General features: G+C 45.4%; 1 protein-coding gene across 7 annotated transcripts in view; it reads left to right on the top strand.

Annotated features, from left to right (window-relative positions):
- Positions 1–3,192: 3,192 nt before the first annotated feature.
- The window catches only part of Fam13c (family with sequence similarity 13 member C), a 97,424-nt gene continuing 86,218 nt past the window's right edge, over positions 3,193–14,398 (top strand). The window contains exons 1-3 of one of the 7 annotated variants that reach the window (XM_075980008.1): positions 3,193–3,474; positions 3,613–3,651; positions 12,009–12,065. Coding sequence is in view for 3 of the 7 variants with exons in the window: in XM_075980005.1 (XP_075836120.1) it covers positions 3,590–3,651; positions 12,009–12,065 (119 nt within the window). In the remaining 4 variants the exon portion in view is untranslated. The other 6 variants (XM_075980009.1, XM_075980010.1, XM_075980011.1 and 3 more) reach the window with 6 other exon arrangements.

Genomic DNA, 14,398 nt, shown 5'->3' with positions numbered 1-14,398 from the left:
CCCAGCATCCCTCAGAAAGCGATTTCTCAGAATTGTCTGGTCCTCCAGGGATGCGCGAGCATTTTAAAGTCAGTTACAAAGCGTAATCACCACCATTCTCCATGAAGCCCCTTTCACCTAGAGCAAACCCGTATCAGGTCGAATAGAAAAGTCTATGATTTTTCCAAATTAAGAAGCTGTGCCATCAGTGAAGCCCCAGAGCAGAAAGATAGTATCATTTGTAAACCTGCTGCCCACCCAACAGCCAGTTTGTTTCTCTTCCAAACTTCATGTTTACATGTTGCTTATTATAACAATAGAACAAAGATAAAACTGGCATTTATTGACTGTTGAAATGTTCTTTTAAATTTCTTGGTGCCAAGAATTCCATTTAGTCTTTGAAAGAACCCTTGAGACAGATTATATCTGTATCCAAGAACAAGGAAAGTGAGTCATAAGGTAATATTTTTTGTTGTTTTTTATTTTTGATTAAACTACCAGTCAGTGGTTTGTCTTTATCTTGACCTTGTAGATTCCTTTCTCCTGTGCTGCATGACTGCTCTGGTCAGTATATTGGAATGAAAACAGTGTAATTAAGAAACTATTGGGACTAAGTATGAAATTCGTATGTCCACCTTTAGAAAACATGGAGAACTGGAACTTTAACGTGCAGGTGAGTTAACCATACTGAAATCTAGCCTCTTTGTTTCCCCTTATTCTCTTGTACGCTGTACGTCTTATCCATTGTATACACATATGCATGTTTATACCGAAGGCTTCTGATTAACTGGGACTGCATCCGACACAGGGTTAACTCTGTGTATCATTTGTTCATCATTCATTAGTTCATTAAACAAAGCCAGGTAGTGTTTTCTCAGAACCCTCTGGTAGGTATAATATTAACTGGTGTGCTGAACCTAAGCATTCATTTCACTGGTCTTTTAATGAGTTTGAGAAACAAATCGACTGAGTACATTTTGCTGTCTCCTTTTATTCTCAACGGGTCCACATCATTTTGCCTATCTATATTCTGTTTCAAAGTTGAAAACATACGGATTTATTATCACTCTCCTTTCAAAAATGTGTTTTGACCATGTTACATAAAACCACAGGGAAGTCTGGACCCTGTCTCTGCCCTGGGAAATCCTCAAGTTTCCTTAGAGATCCCAAAGATAATTATTATTTTTTTTCTTCTCCCTTTGAACTTGCCCTGTTGTTCAGATCAACCTGGGGCCTCCGAACCAGCCTTTTGTGCTCGCCACCAGTCTCGTGCATTCCAAGGTGAACAGGACATCTCATTTAAAAAGGTACTTGAAAACCACTTACGAAAACAAACATCGGATCTAAGATGAGAACAACTTAAGAATAGGACCAGTGGTAAAAGCTGAAGTGGTTTCTTGCACACCACTAAATGGCAGGCTTTTATTCTGGGGTTTCAACCATAATACACTGTGCCAGCCGGTTGCCGTTCTTCAGTATGAGTAGTTCTTAAAAGCTATTCTGGGTCCTTTCTGCTCACAGGTTGCAGGGAACTCATTTTTCCCCTTCCCTCTGGGCATTATTGAATATCTGGATTTAATGGCATACATCTCTATTATTTTATCTTATTTTCAGTGGGCGCATACCATTTGGACAATAAGTTCTGTTTCTCAGTTACAAGCATTGTTCCTTCCTGTCTTAGATGGATCCCTGGAGTTGTGTACACGCCTGGACTGCCCAGAATGGACCCCTCTAAGCTAAAGAGCCTTTGGGAAACGGACAGTCTTCAGATCTGTGCACAGGAAGATAACTCCGTGGTTAGACTCCATGTTCCCGTAAACACGGTGAAGTGTGTCATCTAGAACCTAGTTCCGTGAGCCGGTATGATTAAGAATGTGTGTGTAGTATAGTTCGACAAGCAAGGAATCAATATTTCAGAATCTGTTTAACCTGCAGAATTAATATCGAAGGCCACTTTAAGCTTTTATTTGGCCAGTCTAAAAATATTTGGAGATCAGAGAGTAAAACTGCGGAAAAGAAAAAAAACCAACTTAATGGTAACCTTTTTGTTGTTGTTTTTCTCTGAAACTTTCATTTTTATCCCCCAAGTACAAACAGGAAAAGTTAAAAATGGGACTTAAAAAAAAAACCCAAAAAACTGTGAGTGCACATCAGAGATGAGTGGAGCTGCTCCTTGATTCATTTTACAGGCATTTAGAAAGAAGGTTCTTTGGATTAGATGCACAATTCACTCATGTCCTTCATGCGGTGAAATGACAGACAAGGAGGTTATCTTTGCAACTGGACGGACAGAGAAGAATGTCCCTGTTAACAGGCCGGGGGGGGGGGGGGGGGGGGCTATGGCTAGGCTCTATACAATGGCACAGCCAAGTCCACACAAGTCGGCCCTCCTGGGGCATTAACTAGCCCTTGGGTGGACCTTTAAACTTTGACTCAGTGTGACCCTGGAAGGCGAGCCTCCTCCTCCTTCTTTTTTTCCAAATTGTCGAGGCATTTTAAAATTTAGTTGAATTTTCTTTTTAATGAGGTCAGTTGTTATAAAGTAAGTCATCAGTTTGGTTACAGAGTTAGGCCACCAGCTCATCTGTTCCTGGCAGGGAAATCTTATTTCAAAATCCAGAGACCTGTCTTTCACAGTTGTCTGTTTATTTCAAGTCAAGGTCAACATGGCAGGAGACGTGAAGGGGGCAGGACAAACAGCCTTCAAGCAAGAATAAGGCGGGTTGGGGGTGGGGCTGGCTGGCTTCCCTTCCCCCCAATGGAGCAGCCTTCATCCAAGGGATCTGCGTTTGTGAGTTCTGCACTCCATCCTTTGTCAAGGTGTCTGGGGTACGAGAGTCCCGCCTTCCCCTCTTGCACGGTGTCCTAGGCACCAGCTAAGGCCTAGAAAGCATTCGATACTCGCCCTGCGTAGACTCATTTACAGCTGTGTGGTCCTGAGCAGAGCGCTTTCTCCAGCGAAATGAAATAACCAGAGCGCATTCAAACCTGTGGGGATGCAGCCGGCCCTTTGGAGCGTCTTTTGTTCTACGCAATAAAAACCACCACACAGTGAAAAAAAAAAAAGACAAGACTCAGCATCCCTCTCCCTCTCTCCTTTTCGATCTCTTCTTGCTTTTTTCTGGGCGATGGATTCATCTTTGCGTGTTTGCATTCTCCGGGTGGGGTGGGGGCTGGGGAGGTAACTAGCCATGGGAGGCGGGCATTGCATACACTGGGGCGCGGTGCGGGATGGGGGGGGGGGAGGTATCTGTTTTGCCCGCCCAGGCTGAGGTAGCAAGCTCAAGCCGCTTGGACTCCTTGCAGCTCCTAACTGGCTACCGGGGTTGCGCGGAGCCTCTCTAGGTTCCTGCAGCTGCAACCTCGGGTTTCACGCCGCCGCGCCCCGCCCCATCGTCCCCGCAGCCTCGCGGGCTGCTGGGCTTTGTGGTTCGCAGCTGCCGCTGGGCCCCTGCTGGGGGTGTCGTCAGGAGCATGTGCAGACAGCAGCCCAAGGTAGAGCGAGCGTGCCGGGCAAGCCCTGAGACTTGCCTGGCAATGCCATGTTTGTGTGCGTGCTCTAACTCGGGGAGAGCAATTAGGGAGACGGCTCCCCGGCCGGACTTGGCTCATGTTTTCTTGTTTCTGTTTCAGCCTTCAGGATAATTCCTTCGGCAGCGCCGCTGTAACTGAGTAAGTGATTCTTGCCATTACAATCGACTTGCATGCTTGTTTCCGAAGCAACTGTGGTGAAGGTACCCACCGTCCCCTCTTCCCAGGCGATGCATTGTCTCCTGGAACCTGGGACTGCGAGGGTGGCAGGGCCCACAAACCTCTCACAGGTTGCAGCCTGTATTTTAGCAGCTGTATGTGGGGGTATGGTGTGTGTGTGGGGGGGGTGGTGGGGGGGGTAGGTATTAAACCTAGCTGATTACTGGGGGAGACTCTGTGTCCCAAAATATGCAATCTTGGAGCTTAGCTTTTTTTTTTTAAATCTATGTGACATGTCAGAAAGGAAGCTTGGTTTTGTTTTGCCAACATGCGTGTCAGTTTTCATGGCATGCGTGCGGTGTACGTTGACCCCCAACTAGATGGATGCGAGAGGACTGGAGGTTAATTCCATCACGTTTAAACAGGGGAAACTTATCGTCCCTCCGTGTGTACAGATTTTTGAGACACGGTGCGGTAAACTTTTCTAGATGCCTTTTGTCATTTTTTTTCTCGTCTGACCTCAATAATATGACTAGAGAAATGCCTTACCTGATGCTTAAGGCAACTAACAACAAACTGGAGGGTGGGGAGTGGTGTTTTATTCAAGGCCAGCCCACATAGGTTTTTTGTTTGTTTGTTTTGATATTTATAGTGCTTCATTTTTATTCTGGTCATCTCTTCCTTATTATTTTCTTGAGACTATACTCTATCTATCTATCTATCTACCTATATATATCAGAAATTAATGTGGTAGTATATTTTTTTCTGGCACTATACGTGATATTTACATATAGCTGGGTGTATAAACTATATGTATCCCACCTAGCCGTCTTATCATAAGGATATTCGTGTTTACTTTGGGGATCTTTGGCTAAAAGTCACTCTGGAAAAGCTTTGCAAGAAGGCGTGTGCAAAGTTGTGTATTCTGCTACTTAAAAACATGCGCGTTTCAAACAGAAGCCACAAGTTGACTTGGGAGCTATTTGGGAGATACCCGGACAGTGCATAGAGCATCCTATGGGTTTTGGAGTCTACCATTGTTGCAGGGACTTGGAGAGGAAGGCCGAGGTTCCACTGTGCTCCCTGGGGCCTCTTTCCCAATTGCCTTTGCTCATCAGTTTGGTTTGCTATTGTCATAATAACCCTAATTGGGGGTTCTTTAAAAGGAAGACCAGGTAAACTTTCCAAGATGCGGTATGGCCTGCCCTCTGGGGCAGTGGTAGCAACATTGCTTTGCCACTTTGCCTCTCTATAAAAGGCTGAGAGAAGAGGAGAGATGTATCTGTGGACCAAAGATGAGGCCTGGGTTTCCTGGTTCAAGCAGTCGGATACCTACCTCTCTTTGCCCCTGCTGGACTTGCTGGCACTATGTGCTTTCTGGGCTTGATTCTCAGGTGCCTTATGTGGCTAGAGTCAGCCCCAGTCACAGGCCCAGGCGCTTCAAGACGGAGACATTTAGTTCCAGATTTCATATGGGTTGCGGTGTGTGTGTGTGTGTGTGTGTGTTGTGGTTAAATGCTGGGGAGACTGTCGTGTCTCATCCTTGGATACTCCCCAAGGAGTTCTGGTTGCATAAGATCACATTGTTACTTTTAGCGAGGTGACAGCGGTTCCTTTTAAAAGGCTGTGAGTGGTGACTGGGAAGCCATCTGGTTAATACAAGAATCGAAGGCACTGACAGGGTACCAAAAGCGTCACAGGTCTGACAGGGCAGAGAGGAGGGGCGTCTTAAACCAGTGGTGGTCAAATGCAACATTGTTTTTTTCTTCTCCCCTCAATAATATGAACCTATTCTTGGGTCTGTGGGCACAGTCCCTTAGCCAGCAGGAAGGAGGGTGCTATCCCAAGGCACAGATGTAGCAGGTGCCCTGGAAGTGTTTGGTTGAGATGTTGGTGTACTCCGAGGATGTTCTGATGTTTCTGAGATGAGCAAATGTCCTCAACCTCCTGCCCCCACCCTTCTCATTGCCTCCTCCCCACACCACTGAGGGCCTTTCTTTTGGCTTAAGGTCTATGATAGTGGGCCCTATTAAAATGTAAGTGAAAAACCCTGTGTCTTGGAAGGTGTGTCCACATAGTCATTAGTGTTTCTAGTGTTTCCTATGAATTGTTTTTATCAGGTAGTCCAATCTGAAAGGATGCTACTCGGCCAGTTTGTATGTGTGCACTTGTGTGAGTGCGCATATACACATGCACGCACACATGAGGTTGCCTGTGGAGGTCAGAGGGTAACGTCCTGTGTCTTCCTTTTATCTCATTGGAATTCATCTCTCACTGCACTTGGAGTTCATGGATGGATAGGACTGACGACTAATGAGCTCTGGGGATCCTTCTGTCTCCATTCACCCCAGCCCTGGGGCTTTGTATGCACCACCACTCTGATGGACTTTTTTTTTAAAGGTTTATTTATTTTGCATACAATATGCTGCTGGTATGTATACCTACGTGCCAGAAGATGGCACCAGATCTCATTGCAAGTGGTTGTGAGCCACCATGTGGTTCCTGGGAATTGAACTCAGGTCCTCTGGAAGAGCAGCCAGTGCTCTTAACCTCTGAGCCATCTCTCCAGTCATCTGATGGACTTTAAAGTGGTTTCAAACTCAGGTCCTCATACCTGAACCTAAGACAATGCTCAGTGACCCATGCCCAGGCCTGCCCAGCTGGAGGTCTTCGGAGAGTCAAAGGAGAGCGGAATTGGGACTCAAGGGCAGACTATCCTCTTCTTGGTTTTTCTCAGGCCTTGCGATGCCTGTGTAGGTCTGGGTGGATTTAACTCAGTTTTATATACGACCTCGCTCCCCCCAACATCCGGGTGGCCTTAGCTGTTTGGCTACATCTGCATCATCTTCTCAAGAAGGGTTGTTTTCAAAGTCTCTTACTGGGTTACAGTCTGTAGCTTGGTGTCTCCCTTGCAAAAGTTCTGCCTAGTAGCCTCTAGGTATTGGTTTACAAAATGAACTGATCACCACTATCTGGGAAGGGGGTTGACTCTGCTGAAAAATATAGACTTGGGGCTAAGAGAGGACCTAAGATGCGTATTTGGATTGGAGTCAGGTCAGAGCTGGCTTGAGTTTTAGAAACCATTAGATGAAAATATATTAGAAGCATACTAGTCAAGTGACTAGGCAGTGCTGTTTAAAAGTTTACATCACAAGGAGCAGGAGAGATGGCTCAGAGGTTAACAGCAGCAGCTGCTCTTCCAGAGGACCCAGGTTCAATTCCCAGCATCCACATGGCAGCTCACAACTATCTGTCCAGTTCTAGAGATTCTGACCGCCTCATGCAGACATACATTCAGGCAAAATCCCAAAGCACATGTCTTAGTTTGGGTTTCTATTGCTGTGAAGAGACACCACGACCACAGCAACTCTTATAAAGGAAAACATTTATTGGGGTGGCTTACAGTTTTAGGGGTTTAGTCCATTATCATCATGGTGGGATATGATGGTGTGCAGACAGACATGGTGCTGGAGAAGGAGCTGAGAGCTCTACGTTTTGATCCACAGGGAACAGGAAGAGAACTGAGACACTGGGTGTGGCTTGAGCATATATGAGACCTCAAAGCCCACCTCCACAGTGACACATTTCCTCCAACAAGGCCACACCTACTTTAAAGCTATGCCTCCTGGTAGGGCCACTTCCTGTGAGTTTATGGGGGCCAATTATATTCAAAGGACCAAAGCATATAAAATAAAAATAGATAAAAAAAATAAAGTTTACAGTATAGGGCATACAAGAAGCCCTGGGTTTGATTCCAAGCACCAAATAAAACTGGGTGGTGATGGTGGTGAACTCATGTAATCTCCAGCAGTTGGGGGTAGAGGCAGGAGGATCAGAAGTTCAAGGTCATTTTTTGGCTACAGAGCAAAGTTTGAGGCCAGCCTGGATTACGAGAGACATCTCAAAAAAAAAAAAAAAACCAAACCAAAACCAAACAAACAAAAAACGCAACAGGCAACTGCCCCCAGAGGTTGACATTCTACCCTCAGAGCTGTGTGGGACAGAGGCAGGGCCAGTCTGCAGTCTGCTCTTCTCAGTCAGGTATTCTCGAGAGCACTGATGCAGAAGGTTCTGGGACCACACTGTGGGAAATTCCCTGAGAGGGTTGCATCTCTGCAACTTAGCCTTCAGGGCTGTGGTGCTGCAGGGGGAGAAGAGAAACCATTTCTCTCTGCCAGCCCATCAAGTTGGGACCTCTCTTCCTGTTTAACCAGAGAAGATAACTTCTCATGGATATGTCTTTAGCTTCCACTATTCCAAGAAGTCTGGCTCTTTAGTCTCCGGCGCCTCAGGGGAAAGAGACTGACAATGTCATGTGACTTTTGTCTGTGGACTTGGTGATATGGGGCAGGGACAATCAAGGTTCCCTAGAGTAAAGCCTTGGAATCCTGGCAATAGCTTGGCCTCCTGGGACCGCGTTCTTTCTTAGCTGTCAGGCTGGCCTGAGAAGGTGCAGACGTCATGTGGGCTGGGAACTGTGCGCTCTTTCCTTTTGTTTGTGCTTGGCAGACTGAGCAAAGCAAAAGAGGGAGAAGAGAGACCACAGTTGGAGTTGTTGGGGAGATGTCTGAGCCATCCCAGGTGATGCGCTCTGACGGCCCGCCGAGGAGAGCTACCCGGAAGTCACTTGCTGGAAGTGTCTTAATTAACATTCTTTCCTTTTCACCATGGCCAACCAGAAGGAAAACATTCTCTTTCACAGTTCAGTCACACATAGATGTTTGACTTCAGTGACTTCCAGAAAGCAGCCGTGAACCCTGTCAGGGCTGACATTTTCTATTTTGTCTAAAGCACACTGGTCGTAAAATGTGAGTGGTTAGCCACTTGGTGGTGGAGATCCGCTATGACAGGGCCCAATCGCAAGACCATCAGGACATTGCTACGTTATTGCAAGACTTGAAATGTCCTCTCATTGAATTCACACTTGTTTTTTTTTTAAAGATTTATTTATTTATTATGTATACAACATTCCTTCCATGTATGTTTGTATGCCAGAAGAGGGAACCGGATCTCATTATAGATGGTTGTGAGCCACCATGTGGTTGCTGGGAATTGAACTCAGGACCTCTGGAAGAGCAATCAGTGCTCTTAACCTCTGAGCCATCTCTCCAGCCCCCTGAATTCACACTTGTTAAAATATATACACAACACAACATACCATGTTTCCAAACAGGTATTTCTGAATACACCATCCTGATGGACTATTTCTCTCTTTTGAGTCCATTTTTCAGTTAGTATCTAAAGTAACAGGTTTGCTTGTAGTATTAACTTTAGTGGGTTGTTCCCCATCCCTCCCCTCATTTCTCTGCCCCTCCTCTTTCCATGTCCACATCACGTGTTCTGTTCTTTTCCCCGTTATGGACTTTTTCTAGTTTCCCAACCTCAGCCCTACTCTCTCCTGCATAAATACACATATATAAAACTTAGAAGTCAGGATCTACCTACATGTAATGTTTGTTTTTCTGAGCCTAGGTTACCTTGATTAATATAATATTTTTGTTTTGAGGACCTAAGAGGGAGATCATAAAAAGGATTGGCCTTTAAACTCTCCGTGTGGTATAACAGTATTGTTAGAGAACACCGTGCCTGGGTCAGTTGGTCACTTAGTCTGAGTTAATGGTCTTCCAGAAGTGGAGCCATGATTGTGGTTTCCTGTAGCAGAATCCAGTTTCGTAACCAGGCCAGCATTGTCCCTTTATAGGACCCTCCTGGGCAAAGACAAAAATGAGATGCTAATTGGGTGAGGGTTGATGGTCCCTAGTAAAGCAGTGGAGAATTCTGCCTCGCTCAAGGAGCAGGGATGAACTCCAAGGCTGGCGAGGACATCGATTTCCAACGCTGGACCTATGGTCTTGAACTTGTGTGTCCTGAGCAGCAATTGGCGGTTGTTTAGGAGATATTTCTGCTCTACTAATTTGGTTCAGCCTGATGGCCCAGAAGTCACCTGCTCTGGTGCTAAATTTCCATCCTTGGGCCATCGTGATTAGAGGGGGAAACGATCATTTCCAGAGGAGAAACTTCCAAGTCCTCAGGCAGCATTGCTGAACTCGGGGGCTGGGACTGGGGGCTGGAATTCTTAGAGGTGAGAAGTCTAGGTTTCTACATTGTGAGACGTTCTCTCTTTCACTCTCGGAAAACATTGTCATTCTCATTGCAAAGCCTCCGTGAACTACGTTTGAATACTGATGATGGGGCAGCGTGTAAAACTTGGGAACTGAGTTGCTATTTCTCATGAGAAATAAATAGAGTAGAGCTATTGGTAGTCAAAAACAGAAGAGAGCCAAGAAGCTTAGATTATTCCGTTAAAATGAGCATTTTGTTAACTCGACCAACTTTATTTTATTGCCACAGGGAACGGAATATTCTCTTAGATAAAGAGGGCTCAAGTCTGTAGGTGGCCTTTGTATAATTCACTACAAAAGCCATAATTTAAAAAGAGGCTGTAAGAGAAGAGAACAGGAGCTTTCTTTAGTTAATTTGTGGACTAATTATACAGCGTTTCCAGTGATGAATATTTAAATATGTTATTTAATGTAGCATAAGCACTGTATTATATTTGTGCATGTGTATTTACTTGTTTTATTTTCGCCTACTCAACTACATTGAATATCTTAGAACAGGATCCAGATCCTTTGAAAACCTTGTATCCTTTAGAAAAAATGTTACATTGAGTATAGATATATCAAACGTGTCTGCATCAAGAACAGAAGTAGGGAAGAAGGGAGCCAGCACATGATAACTTCAATAGGAATTTGACGTTGCTATCAGTTGTTTACCTCAGTGAACTGGACATTAAAATAAAGCACAGCGGTCCGTTCTTAACCTTAGAAAATGTAAGACACATTGGTCCAACTTTTCTCACTGCTGTGGCGTGACACCTCGACCGAAAACCACTTAACAAAGGGTTGATTTTGGCTCAGAATCCATCGTAGTGGGCAAGGTGCCAGACAGTAGCTTGAGGAAGCGGATCACATCACATCTTGTCTGGAAGCAGGAAGAGATGGATGTTGATCCTCGGTTCACTTTCTCTCGGTCTCGGTCTCTAGCCCCTGGAATGGTGCTGCCCACGATCAGGCTGGGTCTTTTCACATCAATTAACCTACTCTAGAAACTTCCGTCAAGTTGGCGATTACACTTAGCCATCACAGAAGGTGAACTGAGCACCTGGGAAGCAGTCCATGTTAATTAAGAGCCATTGGTTCTGTTGTGTTAACTCCTCGGTTATTCTGCCGGGGGAGCAGAGTCATCCACAATGCTGCACTTGGGAGCCATGATGGTGTCCCTAGAAAAAGAACTGTCAGTGTTTCTCTGAGTATAGTTACGGCTGTAGCTGTTGCCTGCAATAAGAAACCAATTCAAAGGGTCTCAGATGCACAAAATACACCAGAACCAAAGGAGGAAGAGTAAACATTTATGTATTAAAATGAACATCTTTATAATGGTGTGTGTGGATCTTGCTGGGAAGGTTCCTGTTCAGTACTGGTACCTCCTGCTTTTGTCAGTGCGGGGTGGATGGGAATGGAAAATGGGAAAATGTTCCAGGGTGGGGCTGGGAAGTGGAACAGAGACTCCCTCTTACTTAGGGACAACAACACTCTTACTGTAGGTCCCCTCGGGGAGTAGGGAACACCAGGGATTTTTTTTTTCTTTTTAATGTGGAAGAGCCAAGTCTTTTTCATCAGGTTAGTTAGGAAGTCTTGTGAAAAAGAGAAAGTCCAAGGCCAGTGGTCGCTGTTGTGGCATGGGGCACAGGACGGAGTGCCTGATGCAGAGGATTGTGGGATCTCTCTTGAGAGCAGTCCTCTTGGTGTCTGACGTCCTCCTGGGAGCATCTTGGTATTAGTGAGCTCTCACACCTCCTTAGACCAGTGGTTCTCAATGACCTTTTCACAGGGGTTACCTAAGGCCATCTGCATATCACATGTTTACACTACAATCCGTAACAGTAGCAAAATTAGTTACAAAGTAGCAAGCAACTAATTTTGATGGTTGGGGGTCACCAGGACATAAGGAGCTGCGTTAAAGGGTGGTAGTAGTAGGAAGATTGAGAAGCACTGGTTTAGATGACGTCTAAGTCGCGCTGTGGAGGTGAAAAGTCAAAGCTAGTTTGATGTTTTCAGCTTACGTGCTTTGACAGGCACGTTGGTGTTGTATCGTGGCCTGACAGACATCAGAAACTGGAGCTGGGTGTTTGTGATTCTGTGTCCTTCGGGGAGACAGTGGTGAGGATCACCGTGCTACGTAATTTTCCGTGCTAATCTTGACACGACTCTAGATTACTGCCACGTCTACCGTGGTAGACCTTTGTGTCTGAGGCGCTGTTCTCCCTGTCGTCTCAGGTGTGAGGACGGCACGGTCGCTTTACATGAAGACGAGGACGACTGCTCTGGGCTCAGGTATGACCCGCCCTTCGTTCTGATTTGTAACAAGTGACCCTCTGGGTCTGGAGTCTCTTTTGGGAACCCAAACATCTTTTCTTCAAAGTGTGCTTCTGAGCCGAGTATTGTGGTGTGAGTTCCAGACCCTTGAACAGAAAACGTATCCGTTACATTTGACAATGCGCCCTCATCCCTAGTCACTAAACATGTATTGACTGTCTTGGACCCCGTTGTGGAGGGTTCTGGATTCCGACCTTGATGAGGAACAAATGCTCCTGGAAAGGATGTTGTGGCTTCCTTTCCCTGGCAGGCACTTGAGTAGATAGATGCATAGCACCCCACTTCACCTCGCTACAGGCTGTAGAATTCACTGGAATGGGCTAAGTTCCCAGCCCTGGCTTGCCTCTAATGTCTAAAGCCATTAGTGACATGTAAAAAAGTGTGATCGTATTTTATATTTAATATTGTAATTTTTGTTTGGCACATTAATTAAAAATAAAATATTTAACTTCTAAACATATATACAGTTTATACTGATGCTTTACTTTTATCTTAATTAGTGGACAACATAGTCCTCAATGACTATAACTATATCACAACTGGGTAAAGTCTTTTATAGTCTAACATATGCCCTACACTAGAAAATGGTTTTGTGTATGTCTAAAATAGACATAGACTTTATTTTTTTTTAATTTATTTATTTATTAAAGATTTCTGTCTCTTCCCCGCCACTGCCTCCCATTTCCCTCCCCCTCCCCCAATTAAGTCTCCCCCAGCCCGAAAATACTAGAAAACAATAATAAAATATCATACAACAAAATAAAGAATCTTTTATAAAATTTGTGCTTTTGTCAAATACATTATGAAAGAAGAAACAAAAGATAATCATAGACAGGTTTTTATGATAGGAAAAAGTAGAATAGAAACACACAAAAAAAAAAGTGTGATCGTTAACAACTGGGTCACCAGCACTCTCCCCCACCCCAGCTTCTTACCCTTACTTATTCTTGTTGGATATGCCACCTGCGACTCGACTGGCAAATCACCAGTCCTGGTGGCTTCTCCTCACCCCCACCCCCACCTTCTCAACAGCTTAGTGAGTTCAGTCATCAGCTGCAGGAAGGTGTGTTGCATGGTGGGTCTGGTGGGGGACCTTCCCTCCCTGGACTTCCCTCTCTGGTTTTATGTGTCTGAACAGCTGGGGACTGTTGCTTCCTATTGTACCCTTACCACAGTGCTTTCTTGGGTGCAGGGGGCAAAAATGCCCAGGAAGTAGCTGCTTCTGGTGAATTGCCAGAGAGTAAGGTTGGTGATATTGACCATGCAAACCTTAGAGTCTATGGCAAAGAATCCAATTCATACACTCATTTCGTTATGGCTACGATTGCCTATTTGCTAGCTCTATGGAAAGTAGAATGCCTAGAGATTTAAGCAGGGCAGATGGTTTCAGGGGAGAACATTAGCCTTTGGGCATATTATATGGAACTTGGGCCATCCCTGCCAGAACTGAGTAGGGTTGTGTGAGTGTGAGACTGGGAATTGAACCTAGGACCTTGACTAGGCAAGGCATTAACCGTACCACTAAGCCATATCCCTAGCTCCCTCTTCCTTTCTTTTGCTTTTTGTTAGGAGACAGAGCTCACTAAATTCCCAGGATGGACTTCAGGTTTGACCTTCCCGCCTCAGCTTCTGAAGTTGCTGGGATGGCAGGCCTGTGTCATTCAGCAGTAACTCATCCCTGGGGGAACCCCCACATTGGGATCTCGTTCTATGTTGCATTCAAGGCCTTGCTCAAAGGCCCGGCTAGGGAAAACGCATCACTGGACTTAAAACTCATCTGGATGGCTTGCCTCCTTTCCAAACAGAGGCATGTTGCAAACACTCTTTGCCAATGGATAGGAAGCATCATGCCTGGAACCAAGAACTGGGTTCGGAAGACTGAGATCTGTCCGATGATTCTGCAAGTGTTTGAGTTGGTCTGTCTGCTAGGTGGGCTGCTTATAACCATAGCACTTTCCAATCTTAACCTGTAAATTTGGGATCTCAAGTACCTAGGCTGAAGGTCTCACGCTGTTATCGTGGGAGGGAAGAAGGATACACAGTGAAAGCCGGGCGTCTTCAAGTGAAGACTTAGATGCCCGGGAAGGGAGAGTGACAGGAGGCATGGGGCTGTACTCAGTTGGCCCGAGGCCCTGGGTTCAATCCCTGGTACCGTGTAGATCAGGCCTGGTAGTACCTATCTGTAATCCTAGCCTGTGGAGGGTGCAGGAGGGAAGATAGGATCCACAGTTCAAGGTCACCTTTGAATAATAGTGAGTTCAAGGCCAGTCTGAGATACAGAAGACCCTAAC

The sequence above is a fragment of the Microtus pennsylvanicus genome, chromosome 7 (genome assembly GCF_037038515.1).
Source record: "Microtus pennsylvanicus isolate mMicPen1 chromosome 7, mMicPen1.hap1, whole genome shotgun sequence".
NCBI classification, from domain to species: Eukaryota; Metazoa; Chordata; class Mammalia; order Rodentia; family Cricetidae; genus Microtus; species Microtus pennsylvanicus.
Note: the sequence above shows the minus strand (reverse complement) of the source record. Positions and strands in the feature narration are given on the sequence as shown.